Raw genomic sequence first — 17,964 nt, forward strand, 5'->3', positions numbered from 1 at the left:
AACTGTATAGTTGAACAGATACCCCTTATGTTCTCAGGATTTTCACACGGTGTATTAAATTCTGGGTTTGGGTAGGCAGATCAAAGTACCTCCCCCCCCAACTAGTTTGGGAATAAAGGGGAGAAAAAAAACCTTGACAGAGCTCCCTGATTGGACAGATTATTCTAATAATTTTATATTGGGGAACCTTGAAAGAAATGATCTGCTTGTAAAGTCATCTCTCTTCCAGGTCCATAATAAGCACATTAAAGCTTTTGTAGGCTAAAACCCATTTCACCATGTGCAACGGATGGCAGGAGAATCTCTGGAATGAATAAAATATCACAGTGATCTTTAACATTCTTTAGCACGGCCAGATCAATCAGATTTTTTGAGGAGGTAGCATGCTAGGAACAGGTTTCCATGTACTGCTCTGGAGCTCAATTTATACAGAGAGGCCTAGTTCAGCGACAGAGCACATGCTTTGCATCTAAATGGTGGGAAAGAATGTTACTGAGCAACATGAAAGTGGGAGAACAACACAAGCCAGCAGATCACGATAGTTTGACAATAGAAAGGATGAAACATTATGCAGACTTAATGAGGTGAGGCCCTGCTTGGTGCAAAATTATATTAAATTGTACCAAAAGCTTAAAAAAGAATACCAAGTTTGCTCTCCTTCCACGAGTGCAATGAATCAGTTGTTATCCAGATCCATCTCTAGGACTGATCAGAACATAGCAACCTAGTGAGAAACAAAGATTCCCCAATTGCCAAATCCTAGTATTAGATTATGGAGAAGGTCCTCTCCCTGCAGATCTAAGAGGTCTTCTAGATAAAAGTGTGGGCCAAAATTCAAACAAAATGGGGCCCTACTGATCACATGATAGTGATTGTAATTGTGAGCCATTTTGAAATATCCCTATGATGTCATCTCTGTGATACAAAAATACCATTTCAAGACAGCATACGCTGATGCAGAAGGAGCAACTTGTTGCTGCCCCGTGCTTGAAGGCACAGTCTCTGTGCCCACTGGAAAGGATTCTTGGGTCCCCTTGCCTCCCACCTCCAGGGATCCCACCATAGCACTCCACTGCAATAATTAGGGAAAGGAGGCCAAAAGCAGAACATCCAGCATGTCAGCATCAGCAGTTTTGCAGGCACTTGAGGTTGCCAGCATGACAAGCACCAGAAACAGGAAAACACGAGCACGTTCATTATATTTATTGATTTGTTTATTTATTTATTGGGTGAAGAGGGAGGAGGACGAGGCACTCAGTTATTGGCTTGGAAGGAAGACAGTTCTCTATCTTCAGCTGTTGGCTAGAAAGGACAAACACTAAATGTCAGGCATTTCTTTATTCCATACATGTCAACTGTATGCTTGCGTGTGCTCTGAAAATGGTTTGGAAAAGAGGATTCATGCAAGGGTAAGCACGGCACCTCTCTATTACTTATTAAAGCAGCCTGACTTTTTTAAGGCTTCACTGCCAGCCATTTTTCAGGCTGGCATGGAGGCTCACAAAAAGTCAGCTTTAATGAATAGTACAAAGATGCTACACTCATGTATGTGCAAAGTCTGAAGCCCTTTTCCAGAATCATTTTTGAAACATGCACAGCCCTAATAAACAGGTCTATGCTCATAGTACCCCAATCACCAAATAGAAAATAATCAACATGGCATGGATCAAGTTCAGATCCATTTAAAAATGGGATTCAGGAGTTCTGGTAGATGGAAGCACTTAATGATGCTTTTGAATGGCTAAATTTATAATTCATCAAAATAGATGAACACTGAAAATTGCCTATATGCTTCAAGGTACTATAGGAGAACACAATCTCAGCTGGTGCAACTTCTCACAACACAGTGCGATGGGGGAAAGAAGGATCACAAAGTCTGCATCGAATGAAATTAGACCATCTACATTAGTTTGAAGTTAAAGAAAGTCCTGCTCTCCATTGCATCTGATTAATTTTGAATCCTATTATTAAAATCATCTGCTTTGCTTCCAGTTTTCAAGCTTGAATTTCCACTCTTGCTGCTATTTTGCTTGTTTCAGGATATGACTCCAAATCACTAAGGAACAGGCAGCGCAGCCACCATCTTTATGTTGCTGAATAGGTTTGCTAAACAATGTACATAACAGTTTCCAGATGAGGCTCTGTTCTGTAATCATCTTGTTTTGTTTATGGAATTTGAAAGGAAGGCCTCTCCAGATATTATTGTCTCCTACTTCTAACCCTTCCGTTTTTTCCATGCTGCTTCTCTCTTTTTTTCCTTGTGTACGTCTATATGCAAAATCTACCCAGGAGGGAATAACAGAATACAGGTAGTCCTCATTTAGTGAATGCCTTGTTTAGTGACTGTTCACAGTCACAACAGTGATGAAAAAGTAACTTTGCAACCAATCCTCACATTATGCAGGTCTGTAAAGCAAAGGAAAGCTGAAATAAAATAATAAAATCTACCCAGGAGGGAATGATAGAATACAGGTAGTCCTTGTTTAGTGAATGCCTCGTTTAGCAACTGTTTGCAGTTACGACAGTGATGAAAAAGTAACTTTGCAACCAACTCTCGCATTTACGACCTTTGCAAATCTGTAAAGCAAAGGAAAGCTGAAGTAAAATTATAAGCACAGTCATGGTTTCATTTAGTGACTGTTTCACTTAATGACTGACTTGCTGGTCCCAGTTGTGGTTGCTAAATGGTGACTATCCGTAGTTGCACAAATATATTTGGACTAGCAAATCTTAGGAGCCTTCCATCTGGAAGCACTCAATGTTTATGATTATGAATACAAGCAAATTGCTCCATGTTGACTGAGAGTGACAAGTAGAAATCTCTCTGGCTGCTCTCTTAACCTACTGTTTATCTCACCAGGGAAAATAAAAACTGAAGATCTCTTGCACATGCGTTGCTCAAAGGTAAGCTTCTATATAACCTTGGTAGGAGCCGAGGAGCACATATGTACATGTGCAAAAGCAAAGTATTTCTCTGCACCATCCTTATCAAGCTGGTGTTCTCCTTAGCTTGGGAAAGATCGGAAAGATTATATCTCAGGTGCACTGGACATATTTTTCATGGAGAAGCTTCAACCAACCAATGGCATCTGTAGTTAAGAAATGAGAGAGCAAGTGAAAGAAAATGGCTTGACTGAGATCATGGCAAACTGCAAATCAATCAACATGGACAATATACTTGGCTAGATCATTAGAAAACAACTTCTTCTTCTGGAGCCCAATTGGTTCTTCTAGTGCCAGCAAAGACTTTTTTTAGGGATAAAGCAAATGGAGAATAAGAACGGTCCTTATTGTGGTGAAAAGCCACAGGAAACAGATGGGGGAGGGGGGTAAACTGCAGCAGGCAAAAAGCACTCAACCACCACGCTTCCTTATTTTAGAGTGGAAATACAATCTGCGCAAGGATGTGCTTGCTGGAGCAAATGGGTTCCAGTCCTACCCCAGGGTTCAATTTTCTTACATACTGCTGGAGATATTTTGCCTCAACCATCCATTCTCCCTATCCCCGTAATGAAGGAAGCTGCTCCTTTCAGAGAGAATCATTTCCTGGTTCTTTCAGAGCACACATACAAAATGTGCTGTTCAGCAGGGAGGGGGGTGAAGGATAGGAGGCTGCCCTTGTAGAGGATCTAAGCCTATGACTCAAATCAGCCTCTGAAGATGTTTTTGTCATTGTCTCTGTACGTTATTACTGGAACTGGCAGAGGCCGTGAATACTGTTATTTCTGAGCAGCAAGGGGGGAAAAAGGACTGAATGTGCTGCTCCCTCCCTTTTCATGTGCTTGCACACACCTTGCAATCATTTCAATGGCTCAGAATCAAGGTACGTTTGCACTAATCATGTGAAGAAGAAACTACCTTACGCTCATACCCACAGCGATTTATATCATCTGCCAAACAGCTTAACACAGAAATATCTCTTCTGCTGAAAGACAGCATCCTGTTCTTCAGATCACAACTAGGGTGGGATCAAGACTGACAGGAGTGTAATAAAATGAGCTCCACTGGAAGACTCTCCCTTGCCTGCCAAGCAGGCTATGCAGTTGAGATCTCTGAATGTATATTATAAATATTTCTTCATTAACATCTTGCTTGGCAGGTAATAATTATAATTCAACATACAAGAATGCAAAAACAAAAAAACAAAAACAAAAAACAGATCTGTGATCATCCTCATCTGCTTTCCCCAGCCTGGTGGAGAAACAAACTTCCAGATTTGTTAAGACTTCTCTAATAGCTGGGAATCAGGAGAACTGCAGCCCAATACATCTGACCTACGTCAATGCTACTTAGAGCAAAGAAGATGAAGCAGGCACCAAGGAATCTACAGCATATAGTTATGTCTAGTTTATACTCAGGGTTGTAAAATATTATTCATCCACACTGACCCAGTTTTATACTAATTACGATGACCATTTGACACCCCACCATACTATCCATAGTAGGTAAAATAGTACAGATACTCTTCTGATTATTCCTGGCTATTTCCATCCCCCACATTATTTTCTGAATTAGTGGAAGCATGGCTCTCACATTTGTTCCTGGAGTCAAAGTATTTTCCCTGATCTCAGCAAACCTGCAATTTTTTTTTAATCAATAGGCTCTCTCTCTAATAAATTCCTAGGAATTTAGATGACCAGGCAAGAAGTTACATGTTACTTAGAACATATATCCAAGGGGAGTGGATACAGGAGATGTTTCTTCATACAAAAATGGCCAGAAGAATGGCTGTGAACTCAGAAGAACTGGCACAGCTGGCAGAACAAGTGCAAAACATGCTTCTCTGGTTTGTGTTTCCACATGCAAGAATGGGAATAATTATGCAATCAAATGACCTCTGCCTGAGTAATGGGAGAGGGGGTGTTCCTGCCTTCAGGCTAGAATGCAGATACTACACCAGGCAAAAAAGAAAGGAGAGAGGGGGAGTTACAGAACCACAAAGTTGTTGCTACTTAAGGAAGCCACCTCACTCCTATATATCAACCCAATTTTTTCTGTAATGGGAAAAGTAATGACCAATCATCTTCACAGGAATGCTGTTGCAAAGCAATAGGGGGAAATGCCTCTACTTCTTGGTCCTTGATGTATAGCATAGCCTGATGTCCCTGTTTGTAGGATTCAGTTCCCCTAAAACAGGAATTCTACCCCTGGAAACACCAATGGTCAGAGCCAAAAATATGCATGGGAAAATAGAAATATTTGTTGATTAGAGAGGAGATGGCAATTTTAATTGGTGAGGGTAATGGAGTTTGAAAACTGAGGGTTTTTTAGAAACTCAATGAAAATAAATTAAGTAATTATTTTGATATTAAATGATCTAGACTAAATTACACTTACAATACAATCCTTACACCAGGGTTGGCTGCATAAGTGAAGTATGAACGTGCTGGAGATAAGCTTATCACTTTTCATACACATTCCTTACATTTTTCAACCTCCTAGGTTCCAGCATGGAGGAGTCTGTTGTCCAACTCTACATAGGCTTAGAGGAGCTGGGGAGTGGGAGGCCCCTCTGACAACAGAAACTGCTCTCAACTCAGTTGATCCTGTTTCTAGAACACCCCATTTGAGGCCCTACCACTGGCTGTGATCCCGTTATACTTACTAAGCTCTCCATGGGTTTGACTCAGCCTCCAGGGCAGACAGAGTCATCTGAAGGTTATGCTCCTGTCAGGGACTAGCCTTTGCCCTATCCTGCCTCTCTATGAAGCGTGTCTGAAAGGCTGGAATTACCTATCTCCACTTGAAGCAATGGGATTTAAGTCATGACCCCAATGGTGTCCAAGTCCAACAAACTTAATCTGGACTCAACCCAATGACAATTTTTATTGAGCTGCATATCTTGTACTTCATTTGAAGATTTTGGAAATATTCAGATGCATTCATTAATTCATGAAGCCACAATAAGGATTATGAATCAGTCAGTATTTTGTAATAGTTGACAGTTTCAGATAATTTCCTAAATCACAACCCTGGGATACTAGATATGCTTGCAATTCATCCGTCAGTCCGTAACGGGTTCCTCACCACTGCTTAACAGGGTTTCAGAAAAATTGGCTCACAATGCCATGAAGGAGATTTGCTCATCAGTGCAATCCAGCCTTCTGAATTAATTTAAAGCTGCATTCCCACATAACTGCAGGGCACTATAGAGGCCTAACATCAGAGCAAAATATGTTCAGGGTTAAAGGACAGGTAGACTGAGAGAAATGTTTTTGGGCAGGGGGAGGAGAGGTAGGAATTAAAAAAAAAAAAAGGAAGTGGCCTGAATAATACAAAAAGCTGATTAGAGTGCTCCAAGTCATATCCTGTGAAGACATGTGAGGGATCTTTTTGTTTTTTTATCTGCTACTTCTTCCTTCCTTCCAGCATGTTCCTGGCTTCTTTAACATCAAAATGTTGAAAGTATACAGAATGTGCTTAGCCTTGCCAAGATAGAGAGCCAGGCAGGCAGATATTCCCCATTCTGCCACCTTCACCTTTACCCTGTAGGAATTCTTATGAATCACAAAACAAGTCCTGGTTGACCCTATATGGAGATATCGAAGAACCAATAATCAGAAGAGCAAAATAAGCAAACAAGCTAAGAGTGATTGGGTGGTGGAAGGTGTGAGACTGAGATTGCTCACAATTTAATCACAGTATGTTGGTCACTGGGTACAGCATAGACAGGCAGCTAACTGAGCTGGCTTCTTTTTCTCAACAAACTAACCTGGCTTGTGTATTGCAATAAGTCCACTGAAACTAGCTAAGCAAATCGCTACTGACAGGGCCACAAATCAGCCTTCTCTTCTCCTTTCACTTCTTTTTTTTCCTAACCAACTTCCTCAATGAAGGGGGCTTGAAAACTTGGGAGTGATTTTGTAAACCTAATAAAAGTATTGCCAACATGGGTTTTGGATCTTTTTTTCCTTTGCTAAAGGTGCTACATATTCAAATGTTTCTCTCACCAGTTCCTCAGAATATGCAGTTTCATTGATCTTCCTTTTGCTAAACTCTCTACCTCCCTTTCCTCGTTCAAAATCCACTAGAGATGGTGATTACAGTATCCAGGTGTTGGCTTTCTTTTTTTTTTTTGCACAAGGATTGTGGGAAATTGCATGTTACCATCTGATGAACTGCAAAATAAAGGTTTCAGTAAGAGGTGATTCACTCTCACTTTCTTCATCACATACATTATTAATTTATATTTATGGATTACATGCTTTCTTTCTGTAACTTTCAAACCGGTAGGAAACTTGTAAAATCAAGGAATATGGAAACAACCATTTCCCCCACAAACGGATTCCATTAACAAATTTCCCACCTATGAACCTGTCATCTTCAGCCATCTCATACAAAAACATCCATGATTTCCTACATAAAGTGGTCTGTCTGTTATAGGGCCACAAAATATGGCCTGTAAGATAGCTCAAGGATAACTAATGACTTTTGAACTAAAGGCATACTGTTTTCTGAAAAAGCTCCAAGACTTAATCCATTCTTCTATTCATTATATTTATATTTGTTTTTGCAAAGTATCCAAACATTATATGGTGCTTTTTATTCTGCTTCTCCCCAGCAAGCTAAATAAAATTAAGCAGGTGTATTTGGCACATCAAAGCTTACAGAAATGTAACCAAAGTGAGAGGAGACAGACAAAAGTCCCTCAAATTCTAAACTTCCCAAAAAACTAAGATACAACTTACATCTAATTACTGGTCCGGACTGTTACCTAGCCCCCTCCCAAGAAATGAAGACAAACCAGGGAGGGTTTCTCACCCCTTGATCTATGTTAAATGATTCCTTGAAGGAAAATGTTATAAACGTTTATGCTTCAGGGAAAATAGGATCACCCCACTTGATGATGTTACCCAATAATCGTTTCACACACTGGTGAACATTTTAACGGTTTACAAAGACCTCTTGTTGCATGTCACTAATAATACGAAATCCAATACCAGGCCAGATTTCTCAGAAGTAAGGCGACCGTGTATAATGCAGCTTTATTTCTTGAACTGGGACCTCAGCCTTAAAATTATTTGTATATTTTGCACGCTATGTAAAGGATCCGTACTTGGCTATCTCAGCTTGCGCTTAGCTGGAAGCTGAATCTCTTAAGCCCGTATTTCCTCGACGTTAGCCCTATTTTAACAGAATGACGGTATTTCCGAGTAACACGTGCGCAGAACCCCTCTCTTCCTGGGTAGGCTAAAGCGGCCCAGCAGCGACTGGGGCAGCGGAAGAGAAACCGCGTTGTCCCAGGGCCCGGGTGACTCTTACCCTAAAAATGCGCTGCCTCCCCACTCCCTATCAGCGGTCAAGAATCAAAGTCCGACGGTCCACCAGCAGAAAGGGTTTCGCCTCGCCCGCTGCCCTTCGGCGGGAGGGGCAGTAGGTGTGCAACTTCCCCGAGCCCGAAAGGGCGGATCTCCGAGACAGCGGCCAACCATCTCCAAATATAGGCATAGCAGGGCTCCTCTGTTTTCCCTCCCCGCGCGCCGTGTCACCTGGGCGCCCGAGCAGCACTTCGTTGCAGCCCACACCCACGGGGTTTCGGTGCGCGGCTCCCTCCCGGCCCTGCTCTGCCTGAAACGGATGACGCGGAGGCCCAGATGGAGGAGGGGGAGGCGGCCTGGGCTGACGAACAGATTCCGAAAGCGGTGCGAGAGAGCGCGCGTCGCCTGGGGCGGGGGGCGCTCCTTCATTTCCACCGCAGGAAGCGAAGGGCGGTCTTTGCCCCGGCCTTAGGCCCGCCGTCCGTTTCACCGCCGAGGGTTAACGCTAGGGAAAAAATGCTCTTAACCAAGAAATCCGATATGGTTGAGGCACGTGCTAAGAACTTTCTTTTCTTACGGATCAAGGACCAAAACCGACACCAAAGGAGAAGGGGGGCTATCAAACTGACTCGAGCCTTTCAAAAACTGCCGAGATTTGGATGGAAAGGAAGGGCAAACGCGGAAAACACATGCCAAGGCGGGCGACGTTGAGTGAAATGAATCGCTGATCTGAAATTAACGGGGAATCCAGCTGGTTTCCACTCGGGTAATAGGGAGGTATCCACATTAAAGCGCCCCTGAAACGTTTCAATCTTTCAAAGAAACTCACATCCTGGTAGCGAGCAGCGCCTCGCCCTTCCGCGCGTCATGTGCTAAAGGCAGGAAAGTCGCCCCATCTTCGTCAGCATGTCTGCGCTGCGCCCAGTTTTTTTCCTCCAAACCCGGCCCTCCGCATCGAGCACTCTCCGCTGCTCACCTCCTCCCCCTCCCTCCCTCCCTCCGTTGCTGCATTTCGGTGACGTGACGGAGGCACACGCCTCTCGTGATTGAGAGACCTCGGGCTCCCAATGTCGCTTCCAAGGTTTGCCGGTCTTGGCTACGGACCCGATCCCTTTCATCCCCCACCCTGCCCCGCAGGGTGCTCTCTGTAAAATCAGCAGCGTCTTTTCAATAGGAGTCGCCGATGCCCAGCAAGCAGAAGGCAGTCCGAGCTAGCACGGACCGCTGCCGGAGCTGATGCTGTACATACATGCATCCCGGCCCCCTTCTGCCCTCATGGCTGTTGTAGTCTGGGAGTGCATGTTTATTGCTGCGGTCTTTGCCAGATATGGTTGGGAGGGCCAGGGACGGACAGAGACACACACACACACACCCCGATTCCATTTGGGTGAGGCACCTTTACACTGGCGCACCGACATGGCGAACGGGAAGAGTTTCTCTTCGCTCTCCGCAGCTCTGGGGGACTCGGCAGCGATCTGTCTCAGGAGTGCAATCTTGGCTTCTCCAGAGGAAACACACCCTGTCTTTCAGCACAAAAGAATCTGAGAGGAATGCAAATGACTGGAGGGGAAGCCTTATGCTTTCCACAAGGCTGCTGCAGGAAATAAGCGGGCCTTCCGCTCTCCAGCTTGGAGCCCCTTAACTGCAATGTGCTTTGCTTATTAATTGGAGGAGCTTTGAGGGCTTAGTTCCGGGCTCTCCCTGCACAGTCGCAGGCCTTTTTCTGGAGGCCAGGGACAGTGCAAAGGTGTGGTCCAACAAGCAAATGGATACTAGTTTTTTGCCTTCCAATAGTTGTGTGACGATTACCACCTGCCAAAATATCAGTTGCAAAGCATAACTGGAGAAAGGAAAAGCAAAAATGGAGCAGAGAGAAAAAGGTCAAATTTTGATGGAGGAGGTATGGAAAAAACACATTCTCAACCCACTTTGGAGCACAAGTACCTATATTGGATCTGTGAATAATACTGTAACTGCTTGAGTTTAAGTGGCCAAAAAATAGATGTTAAAAATAAACATGCCAACAATCAGTTGGCTGGTCACTCGAACTTAGCTCACAAAAGTATAGTGCTACTATGCACAAACAAGTCCTTTGCTCTCTTTCAAATCTTACCATTTTTGACCTCTGAGATATTCCCATAAATGTGATAGAAAATGCTAGCAAAAGCAGAAGAAACACCACTTGAGCAAGTGGAGATTTTGGAGATTCTTAGAATTCAGAGCACCTTTTCCCTCTTTCCATTAAAAATATTTAACAATCCTTAAACATTCAACACCACTTCTAATTTGAATAATCCAAATGCTAATAGAAAGGGCTGCATTAAGAGTAGGAATGATTGAATGAACCAGGGGTGAGTGGTATTATTGCTTCTATTTTAGCATTCTCTCCATGGCTACTGGAATTATTGATATTTCCTGGGTGATAGATAAACCCATATAAGGAAAGTAAACCTAAACATAAGCATGTCTACTGGGTGGAGCCAAGCTGCTTTACCACTGACTGACAATAATGGGGATTCTCCACCACTACCTTTTCATATATTTCAGTTTAATTGTTGTCTGTGATTCTATGAAATCTTAAAATCTTAATGTTTTGAAATCTTGTGAATATTTATTAGGAATTGAGCAATAGAAACTACAAAATTATTATTTCTTCCTTATGATGAATCTGATTTCTATTGATTCAATGACTGGTTCAGATTGTAGGGTGGGGGGTTGTGAATTGGCAAAGATCTTTCCAATTTAGGAAAACAAAGTAGGTTATGCTTTTATGGGAAGGAACAGCTTAGTCACCTGCTTATAGGTGAGGTCTGGTTATTTTTCTAGGTGTGTACATAGAACAGGGATGGGCAGAGACTACTGGTTTTACCTATGTTTAACAGGTTACTTTTGCAAGTAACACTGCAGCTTATGTGGGTTAAAAAAGCATATTGTCTCCAGTCTGTTACAGCTGTCTCTCAATGGCTAAGTAGTATGGATAAAAAAAAATTAGATTTTTTCTAATAGTGACTCCCTCCCACTGCACACATACATTTTCTCTCACACAGAGACAGAGATGAAACAATGAAGGTGAAGCATAATGCATTTCTAATGCTCTGATAGTATTAGGCAGAACTCAGCAGAGCAGCTATTCATATAGGGGCAAAATGTGTTGATACTCTGCAAAATCTAAAAGGGAAGTTATAGCCAAGGGAACAGCAATGTTTTTCTTTGGCAGACTCTCAGCTCACTGTTATGTCATGTAAATATATATAGGATCACAAGAACCTTTTGTTCATTATGAATGAGATTGTGTCTTCTAAGCCTACCTTGAATTTGCTTTATCTCAGTATGTTAAAATAATTGTGCTTCCTGTAAAAGTAGATCCAAAGACACTGGAACATTTCGGTTTGAATTTCAGTAGTAAATTCTATAGTCACACCTACAACCTCATTTACTTGGATCCCTTAGAAACAAAGGTGAAAACCTTTTATGCTTCATATTTTTCTAGACCTTGCAGAGTGTTACGAACCAAAGTTTGCTTACTTTTTTCTTTCAAACATATATTTATTTACTGCTTCTCATACAATCATATCTTGAAGCAGTTTATAATAAAATAAGTAAAATAAAAAACAGTATGTTAAAAATCATTTAATATGGTTTGGGGAAAAGGAAAACAAAACCGAAAGAGTCATCCAACATTCACAAAGAGAAGGCCTAGGTAAAGAGATAGGACTTCAACAGGTACCTAAAAAATGTAATGGTAGGCACCTCATACATTTGAGGAGAGAAAGCGTTCCAGAATGCAGGCAACACCATAGGGAAGACCCACCCATGAGTAACTGCATAATGGCATTCTGCCAGTTTACACACATAGCAGGACCTCCCCTACTCTTAAAACACTTAAGACCCTTAAACACCTTCTCGGCATATAGTATAAACCATGATTCTTGGGCAAAATATTCTCTATATCCAATTTACAGGACTAAACTCTTGAAACTTGGACATTTAACGATTGGTGTGCTGCACCACCTTTTTCCATGTTTTTCACCACCTGGTGGATACAAAGCTTCCTATTTCATGTTTTGCTTTGTAATCACATTGTGTGTTTTGTTGTGAATCATTTCTTTTGACTGGAGAAAATAAGGATTTCTCTGGCATCTTTGTGTTTCTTGCATATTAACTCTCCTGTATGTCCTAGAGGTTCATTAAAACATTCTGAATAGTGCATCAGAACTGTTTCTGTTTGAATAGAGAAAACATTATAGTGCTGTGACTATAGAGACAAGAATCTTGCTGCCCTCATTCATGTAAGTCATCTACTAAGGCAGTCTTCCCCAACTTGATGATGGAGATTTATTGAACTACAGCTCCTATCATCTCCAGATAGCATGGTGTTTTGACTACATTGGTGAGGGATCATGGGAGTTCTAATCCAGTACAAATGAAGGGCCGCAGATTGGGTAAAACTGGAAAATGGGACAGTCAAATTTTGCAAAGCGTGGGCCAAGGAGGCCATTTCAAACAAATGAAGCAGCAGTTCTTTTAATACAGGATTATTTGGCCAGGATAAAGGTGGCATTGCATTTGGAAAAGAACAAAGGTCTTGTCCTTGGTGGTGAAACAGAGTTATCATTGGCATCTGGAGTACTTAATACAGCATACGGCAATTATCCTACTGATAGTTGCTTGGCTAGATTAAAAATCTCCCTGCTTTGGGTCTCAGGTGTGCCAAACTGCTTCACTGAACCCAAGGTACAAAATTAGCTGTCACATGGATAGTTCTGCTCCATTATAGCAAAGTACCATATTCCAAAAGCAAATCATGCCAAATTAAGATTCACGTGTAATCTTGGTATCCCTGTAGATATCCTGCATTTGTGGGGGGTGTTCTCTGCTGGCACTGCAGTTCTGTCGTTGTGTGGTCAGTAGTCAGGCTACAGGAGGTCTTAGGGCCCCAAATGCAATAGTCTAGGTAGGGGTTTGGCAAACTGGTACCCTCCAGATGTTTTGCACTCCCATCACCTCCAGAAAACAGGGTCATGGCAAGGGACTGTGGGAGATCACGTTGGAAACATCTGGGGGGACACCATGCTACCTACCCCTGAAGTACTGAAGTGCTTCGACCTCCAGGTACCCTAATACACCCCCTACGACCTCGGGCAGGATTCGGTGACTCCTGAATGCCCGTATCCATCCTGGGCACAGAGCTATATCGTCTACCTGGGGCGCTCCAGCCCCCGATTCCTTCAGCGCCGCCTTCCTCATCTGCTAATAGAGCCCAACAAGGGGCTGCGGCGAAGGGGTCTTCTGCAAAGAGAAGCGCCCCTCCCCCATCTCGCGGCTCATCCAGATTCCGGGGTTCGGAGAGGCGTTGCCAAGCCGCCTTCGTGTGCCCCACGTGGTCCGGGCCCCATCAGCCAATGGGAGCTCGCACTTCTGAAAGATCTCCATATATGGCGATGTTCTCAGCCGGCGAGAGGGGGCTGGCTCCCCCTGGGTATAAAAGGGGCGGGGCTGGCGTTGGGACGGTCTCACTCAGCCGGCGGCAGCGGATCTAGCAGCATCGGCTCCTTTTTTTCCTTCTGAAAACTCCTGCTGCTTTACAGGTAGGTTCGCTATCTGGCTACCTTCACCGGGGCCTTGGGCATTTGTCTTGCATCCCCTCCACCTTCGCCGGGTAGGGGAACGCGCATTTTATTATTAACATTTTCTTGGATACCGTTCAGTTTCCGTAGTTGACGGCCGTTAAAGGCTTTTCGCGCCCTGGTTTCTTGAGGCGGGAGAGGGACAAACGTTCTTAGAGGGCTCGGCGCGAGCGACCGGCTCGTGGGTGTAACGGCTTCTTGAATGGGGTGAGCGGGAGGGGGCGGAGTTCTTTGCCTGGTAACAGCCGCTCCGATGTGGTTGGCTGGCTTAATTCGTTGACGTCATCGGGCGGGAAGTGAGGGAACCCTTTTTTATGAAGAATAACGAAGGAGAGGCGCGGTCGCTAATTTTTCGAGGGAGGGAGGAAGATTTTGAGGGAAGATGACTGGAAAGTGAGGCGTCTTCATTGCGGAGATCAAAGAATGGTGGTGGTAGGTGGTTTGGAAAGGCGGGGTTAGGGTTTGTAAGGCGTTCGTGAAGAAGTTAGGCGCATAGTGTCTCTGTTGGCCAGCATTATAGGGTGCAACCTAGGCTGGTACAGTTCCATACCAATGTCTACACCTATAGATACCACTGCATAACAGTTGATTTAGCAGGAAGTTTGATCGAATATGAAATGTTATGGTTTTGGTTAGATTGTCCGGGTGTGAGATTAGAATTGGCTTCCTGGGAGCCCTTAATGTGCTTGTCTTTCAAATAGGATGTCCTGATGGGATATCTCCTGGAATGTTAAGAATGGGTATATGGTATAGTGGAAGCTTTTCACTGTGAATATCATTGAATTTGGTTAGGGGAGAAAGGCAGCCTTTTGTGTGGGAGGAGAAAGATCTCTGGTATAGGTACTAGATGGGTGTTAGTAGCATGTATTTAATTGGGAACTTTGGCAGAGATTCTGCATAGTTAAATAAGATTTTCAAGTAGGTGGAGAACTGTTATTTAAGTCCATGCAATACTAATAAGCATATCAGACTGGTGGGTTTTGGTGGCAATCTCAGAACTGGGAATCAGGACTTTGCTGATTCTGCAGTGCAAGGTAAATGGAGTAGGGGTAGAGTGTAAGCTCTGGTGAAAATCATAGTGAAGTGGGTGGGGTTCCCAGACATAAAGATATTCAGAGCAGCCTCTAGTGGTAAAAAGCTGTAGCATCAGATAAGCACTGATAGCTGGTGTAAGGTTATTGCTGTAGCAACAGAACAAATCACTGTTGGCTAAATTTTTTTAATTGAAAACAGATCTGCAAAATGGAAGAAGAAATTGCAGCACTTGTCATTGACAATGGTTCCGGTATGTGCAAAGCAGGCTTCGCTGGAGATGATGCTCCTCGTGCTGTGTTTCCCTCAATTGTTGGGCGCCCACGCCACCAGGTAAGTTACCAAATAACAAAGATGTTAAGTGTTTGTTGAAAGATGGAGCTGGTTTTTTTTTATAATGTGCTAATTTCTCTCCCTCTTTCAGGGTGTCATGGTTGGTATGGGACAGAAAGACAGTTATGTGGGGGATGAGGCCCAAAGCAAGAGAGGTATCCTGACCCTGAAGTATCCCATTGAACATGGGATTGTCACCAACTGGGATGATATGGAGAAAATTTGGCATCATACTTTCTATAATGAGCTTCGTGTTGCCCCTGAAGAACACCCGGTACTGCTTACAGAAGCTCCTTTGAATCCCAAGGCCAACAGAGAGAAGATGACACAGGTACAGCATGGTGCATCTGTTGCATCTGTGATTTCCATCCATTTCCATCATTTCTTTTGGGTTACAACTTCTCTCTTTTGATTATTTTCAGGGTTCTGTACTCTCCTGGCATTTCCTTCCTTCACGTCTCTCAGGTTTCAGTTGTATTTCTGTTTGCTTTCTTTTGGTTTCTCTTCACATCAAATACTTTGCATGTCAGCATGGGTGTGCATTAGTAAGTAAAACTGGTCATTATTTAATAATTATTTCCCTTTGTTTTAGATCATGTTTGAGACATTCAACACTCCAGCCATGTATGTGGCCATCCAGGCTGTGTTGTCCCTATATGCTTCTGGTCGTACCACTGGTATTGTAATGGACTCTGGTGATGGTGTCACACATACTGTGCCCATCTATGAGGGTTATGCTCTTCCTCATGCCATCTTGCGACTTGATTTGGCTGGCCGTGACCTCACAGACTACCTCATGAAGATTCTGACAGAAAGAGGCTACAGCTTCACCACCACAGCTGAAAGGGAAATTGTGCGTGACATAAAAGAGAAGTTATGCTATGTTGCCTTGGACTTCGAGCAGGAGATGGCTACTGCTGCTTCCTCTTCCTCCTTGGAAAAGAGCTATGAATTGCCTGATGGTCAGGTGATCACAATTGGAAATGAGAGGTTTAGGTGTCCTGAGGCCCTTTTCCAGCCTTCTTTCTTAGGTAAGGATTTGAGGTAATAGAAACAATCTCTAAAGAAATGTATGGTTAGTGGCTCTTGAGTAAATGAACAAATTGGTACAATTGCATTGTGTGCCAAATCACTTAACTCAATCATGGGTGTTTTCTTCTAGGTATGGAGTCCTGTGGCATTCATGAGACCACTTTCAACTCTATCATGAAGTGTGATGTAGATATCAGAAAGGACCTATATGCCAACACAGTATTGTCTGGTGGTACCACAATGTATCCTGGAATTGCAGACAGAATGCAGAAGGAGATCACAGCACTGGCTCCCAGCACAATGAAGATCAAGGTGAGGGCAACTGCATCATAAGGGCTAGGGCGAGTTCTTGATGATATTTTTCTTCTTTAAAACTTCAGAGCTGTTTTTTAATAAAGGCAGATGACTAAGTATATATCAATACCCCCTTAACTTCTCTGTTTTCTGTTACAGATTATTGCTCCTCCTGAGCGTAAATACTCGGTCTGGATTGGTGGATCCATTCTTGCATCTCTCTCTACCTTCCAGCAGATGTGGATCAGCAAGCAAGAATATGATGAGTCTGGCCCATCTATTGTCCACCGTAAATGCTTCTAAAAGGACTATGGCAAATGCGCAGTATTTGCTGCATAAGTTTTTTTCACCAGTATAAATTTGCCTGGGCAAATATATACACCTCATGCTAGCCTCATGAAACTGGAATAAGCCTTCTCTTCAAAACATTTGTCATTGGGAAGTCTGTCTCCAATAACCTTGTGAGGATAGCTTCCTGTTGCTGATAAGATCCTGAACTAAAGTTCCCTTTGTACATAGCAGTATAACTACCCTCTACACATCTGGTCTAGGACACAGTACAGATAGTGTTGATAAAAAAAGGTTTAACTGCCTGGGATAGTAGTCTCAGTGTAATCAGCTATGTTACAATGGAGTCTGAGCCTAGATTTGTACAGGGTAGCAAAAGACCAGACTTCACTACACAAAGCGCTAAGAATTCCAGGTCTTTATTGTTGAGGCTGGCAAGAGTTTGTGAAAAGGATGGCCATTTTTGTCTTGCCACTGTTCCTAGCAGGATTGGAAATGTATTGTGTCCAAGCCTTACAAACCTGTTTTACTTTCCTTGCCCTCCCATGTCCCAGCAAGACATCACTGGGTAAAACATTGTTCAACTTGAGTTGCTCCAATGTTGGCATTGACACCTGTAAATTTAATCATCAGGTTTAATTTATGTAAGATTTTTGTACGTTGCCTTAATGTTGTCATATGACAGTAGAAAACCAAAATTTGTAAGTCATCCTGAAGTTGAGAATTGTAATGCCCAACACTTCATTGTGAAAGGAAAATAAAAGCGCTGCAGTAAATGAAATGAAACGTATGTTGTCTAGGGGAGATCATTTACCATAATGCCTGTTTTCATTCAACTTAATTTGATAACTCTTACACTAGGTCTTAATCTGGTAAGATGCTCACAAAATCAATAACCTGTACTCAACGCTGCTGCAGTTAACCTTTCCCACCACCTTTCCAGCATTACTTAACAAGGAAGCTAGATCTTTGTATAATGTGTCTGAAATGTAATAGCATATGGAGCATCTGAAACATGAGGAAAAATAGCAAAGATAAGATTGGGTGTTTCCTCATATAACGTGCTATCCCTAAAAGCCTCTTTAAGTATCCTCTGAAGA

General features: G+C 42.9%; 2 protein-coding genes across 10 annotated transcripts in view; one reads left to right on the forward strand and one right to left on the reverse strand.

Annotated features, from left to right (window-relative positions):
- Window positions 1-9,228, reverse strand: part of FSCN2 (fascin actin-bundling protein 2, retinal) — a 63,714-nt gene extending 54,486 nt beyond the window's left edge. For 4 of the 8 annotated variants that reach the window (XM_007419851.4, XM_088138361.1, XM_088138358.1 and 1 more), the window contains exon 1: window positions 9,088-9,228. The gene's annotated coding sequence lies outside the window, so the exon portion shown is untranslated. Of the gene's footprint in view, window positions 1-1,196; window positions 3,090-8,262; window positions 8,649-9,087 lie in introns of those variants that run through there. The other 4 variants (XR_003084508.2, XR_003084505.2, XR_003084514.2 and 1 more) reach the window with 4 other exon arrangements.
- A 4,503-nt stretch (window positions 9,229-13,731) lies between these two features.
- On the forward strand, window positions 13,732-17,650 carry ACTG1 (actin gamma 1). 2 transcript variants are annotated; one of them, XM_007419853.4, is made up of 6 exons: window positions 13,732-13,846; window positions 15,119-15,250; window positions 15,342-15,581; window positions 15,843-16,281; window positions 16,413-16,594; window positions 16,736-17,650. In XM_007419853.4, exons 2-6 carry the CDS (start codon window positions 15,128-15,130, stop codon window positions 16,877-16,879), a joined length of 1,128 nt encoding a protein of 375 aa, XP_007419915.2. In that variant the 5' UTR covers window positions 13,732-13,846; window positions 15,119-15,127; the 3' UTR covers window positions 16,880-17,650. The 2 variants fall into 2 exon arrangements, with proteins under 2 accessions (XP_007419915.2, XP_087994488.1); XM_088138362.1 differs by lacking the exons at window positions 13,732-13,846; window positions 15,119-15,250 and adding an exon at window positions 15,673-15,715 and having other exon boundaries at window positions 15,485-15,581.
- Window positions 17,651-17,964: the final 314 nt, after the last annotated feature.

This window comes from Python bivittatus, unplaced genomic scaffold (genome assembly GCF_059951505.1).
Source record: "Python bivittatus isolate LINGU-HERP-01145 unplaced genomic scaffold, Pbiv_v1 ctg000220_np1212, whole genome shotgun sequence".
Classification (NCBI taxonomy): domain Eukaryota; kingdom Metazoa; phylum Chordata; class Lepidosauria; order Squamata; family Pythonidae; genus Python; species Python bivittatus.

Bases quoted from the DNA above. Each gene is read 5' to 3' on its own strand.
- ACTG1 (XM_007419853.4), top strand. From the start codon at position 15,128: ATGGAAGAAGAAATTGCAGCACTTGTCATTGACAATGGTTCCGGTATG. The intron at 15,251-15,341 runs GTAAGTTACCAA...TCCCTCTTTCAG, and splicing joins TTGGGCGCCCACGCCACCAG to GGTGTCATGGTTGGTATGGG. The intron at 16,282-16,412 runs GTAAGGATTTGA...GTTTTCTTCTAG, and splicing joins TTTCCAGCCTTCTTTCTTAG to GTATGGAGTCCTGTGGCATT.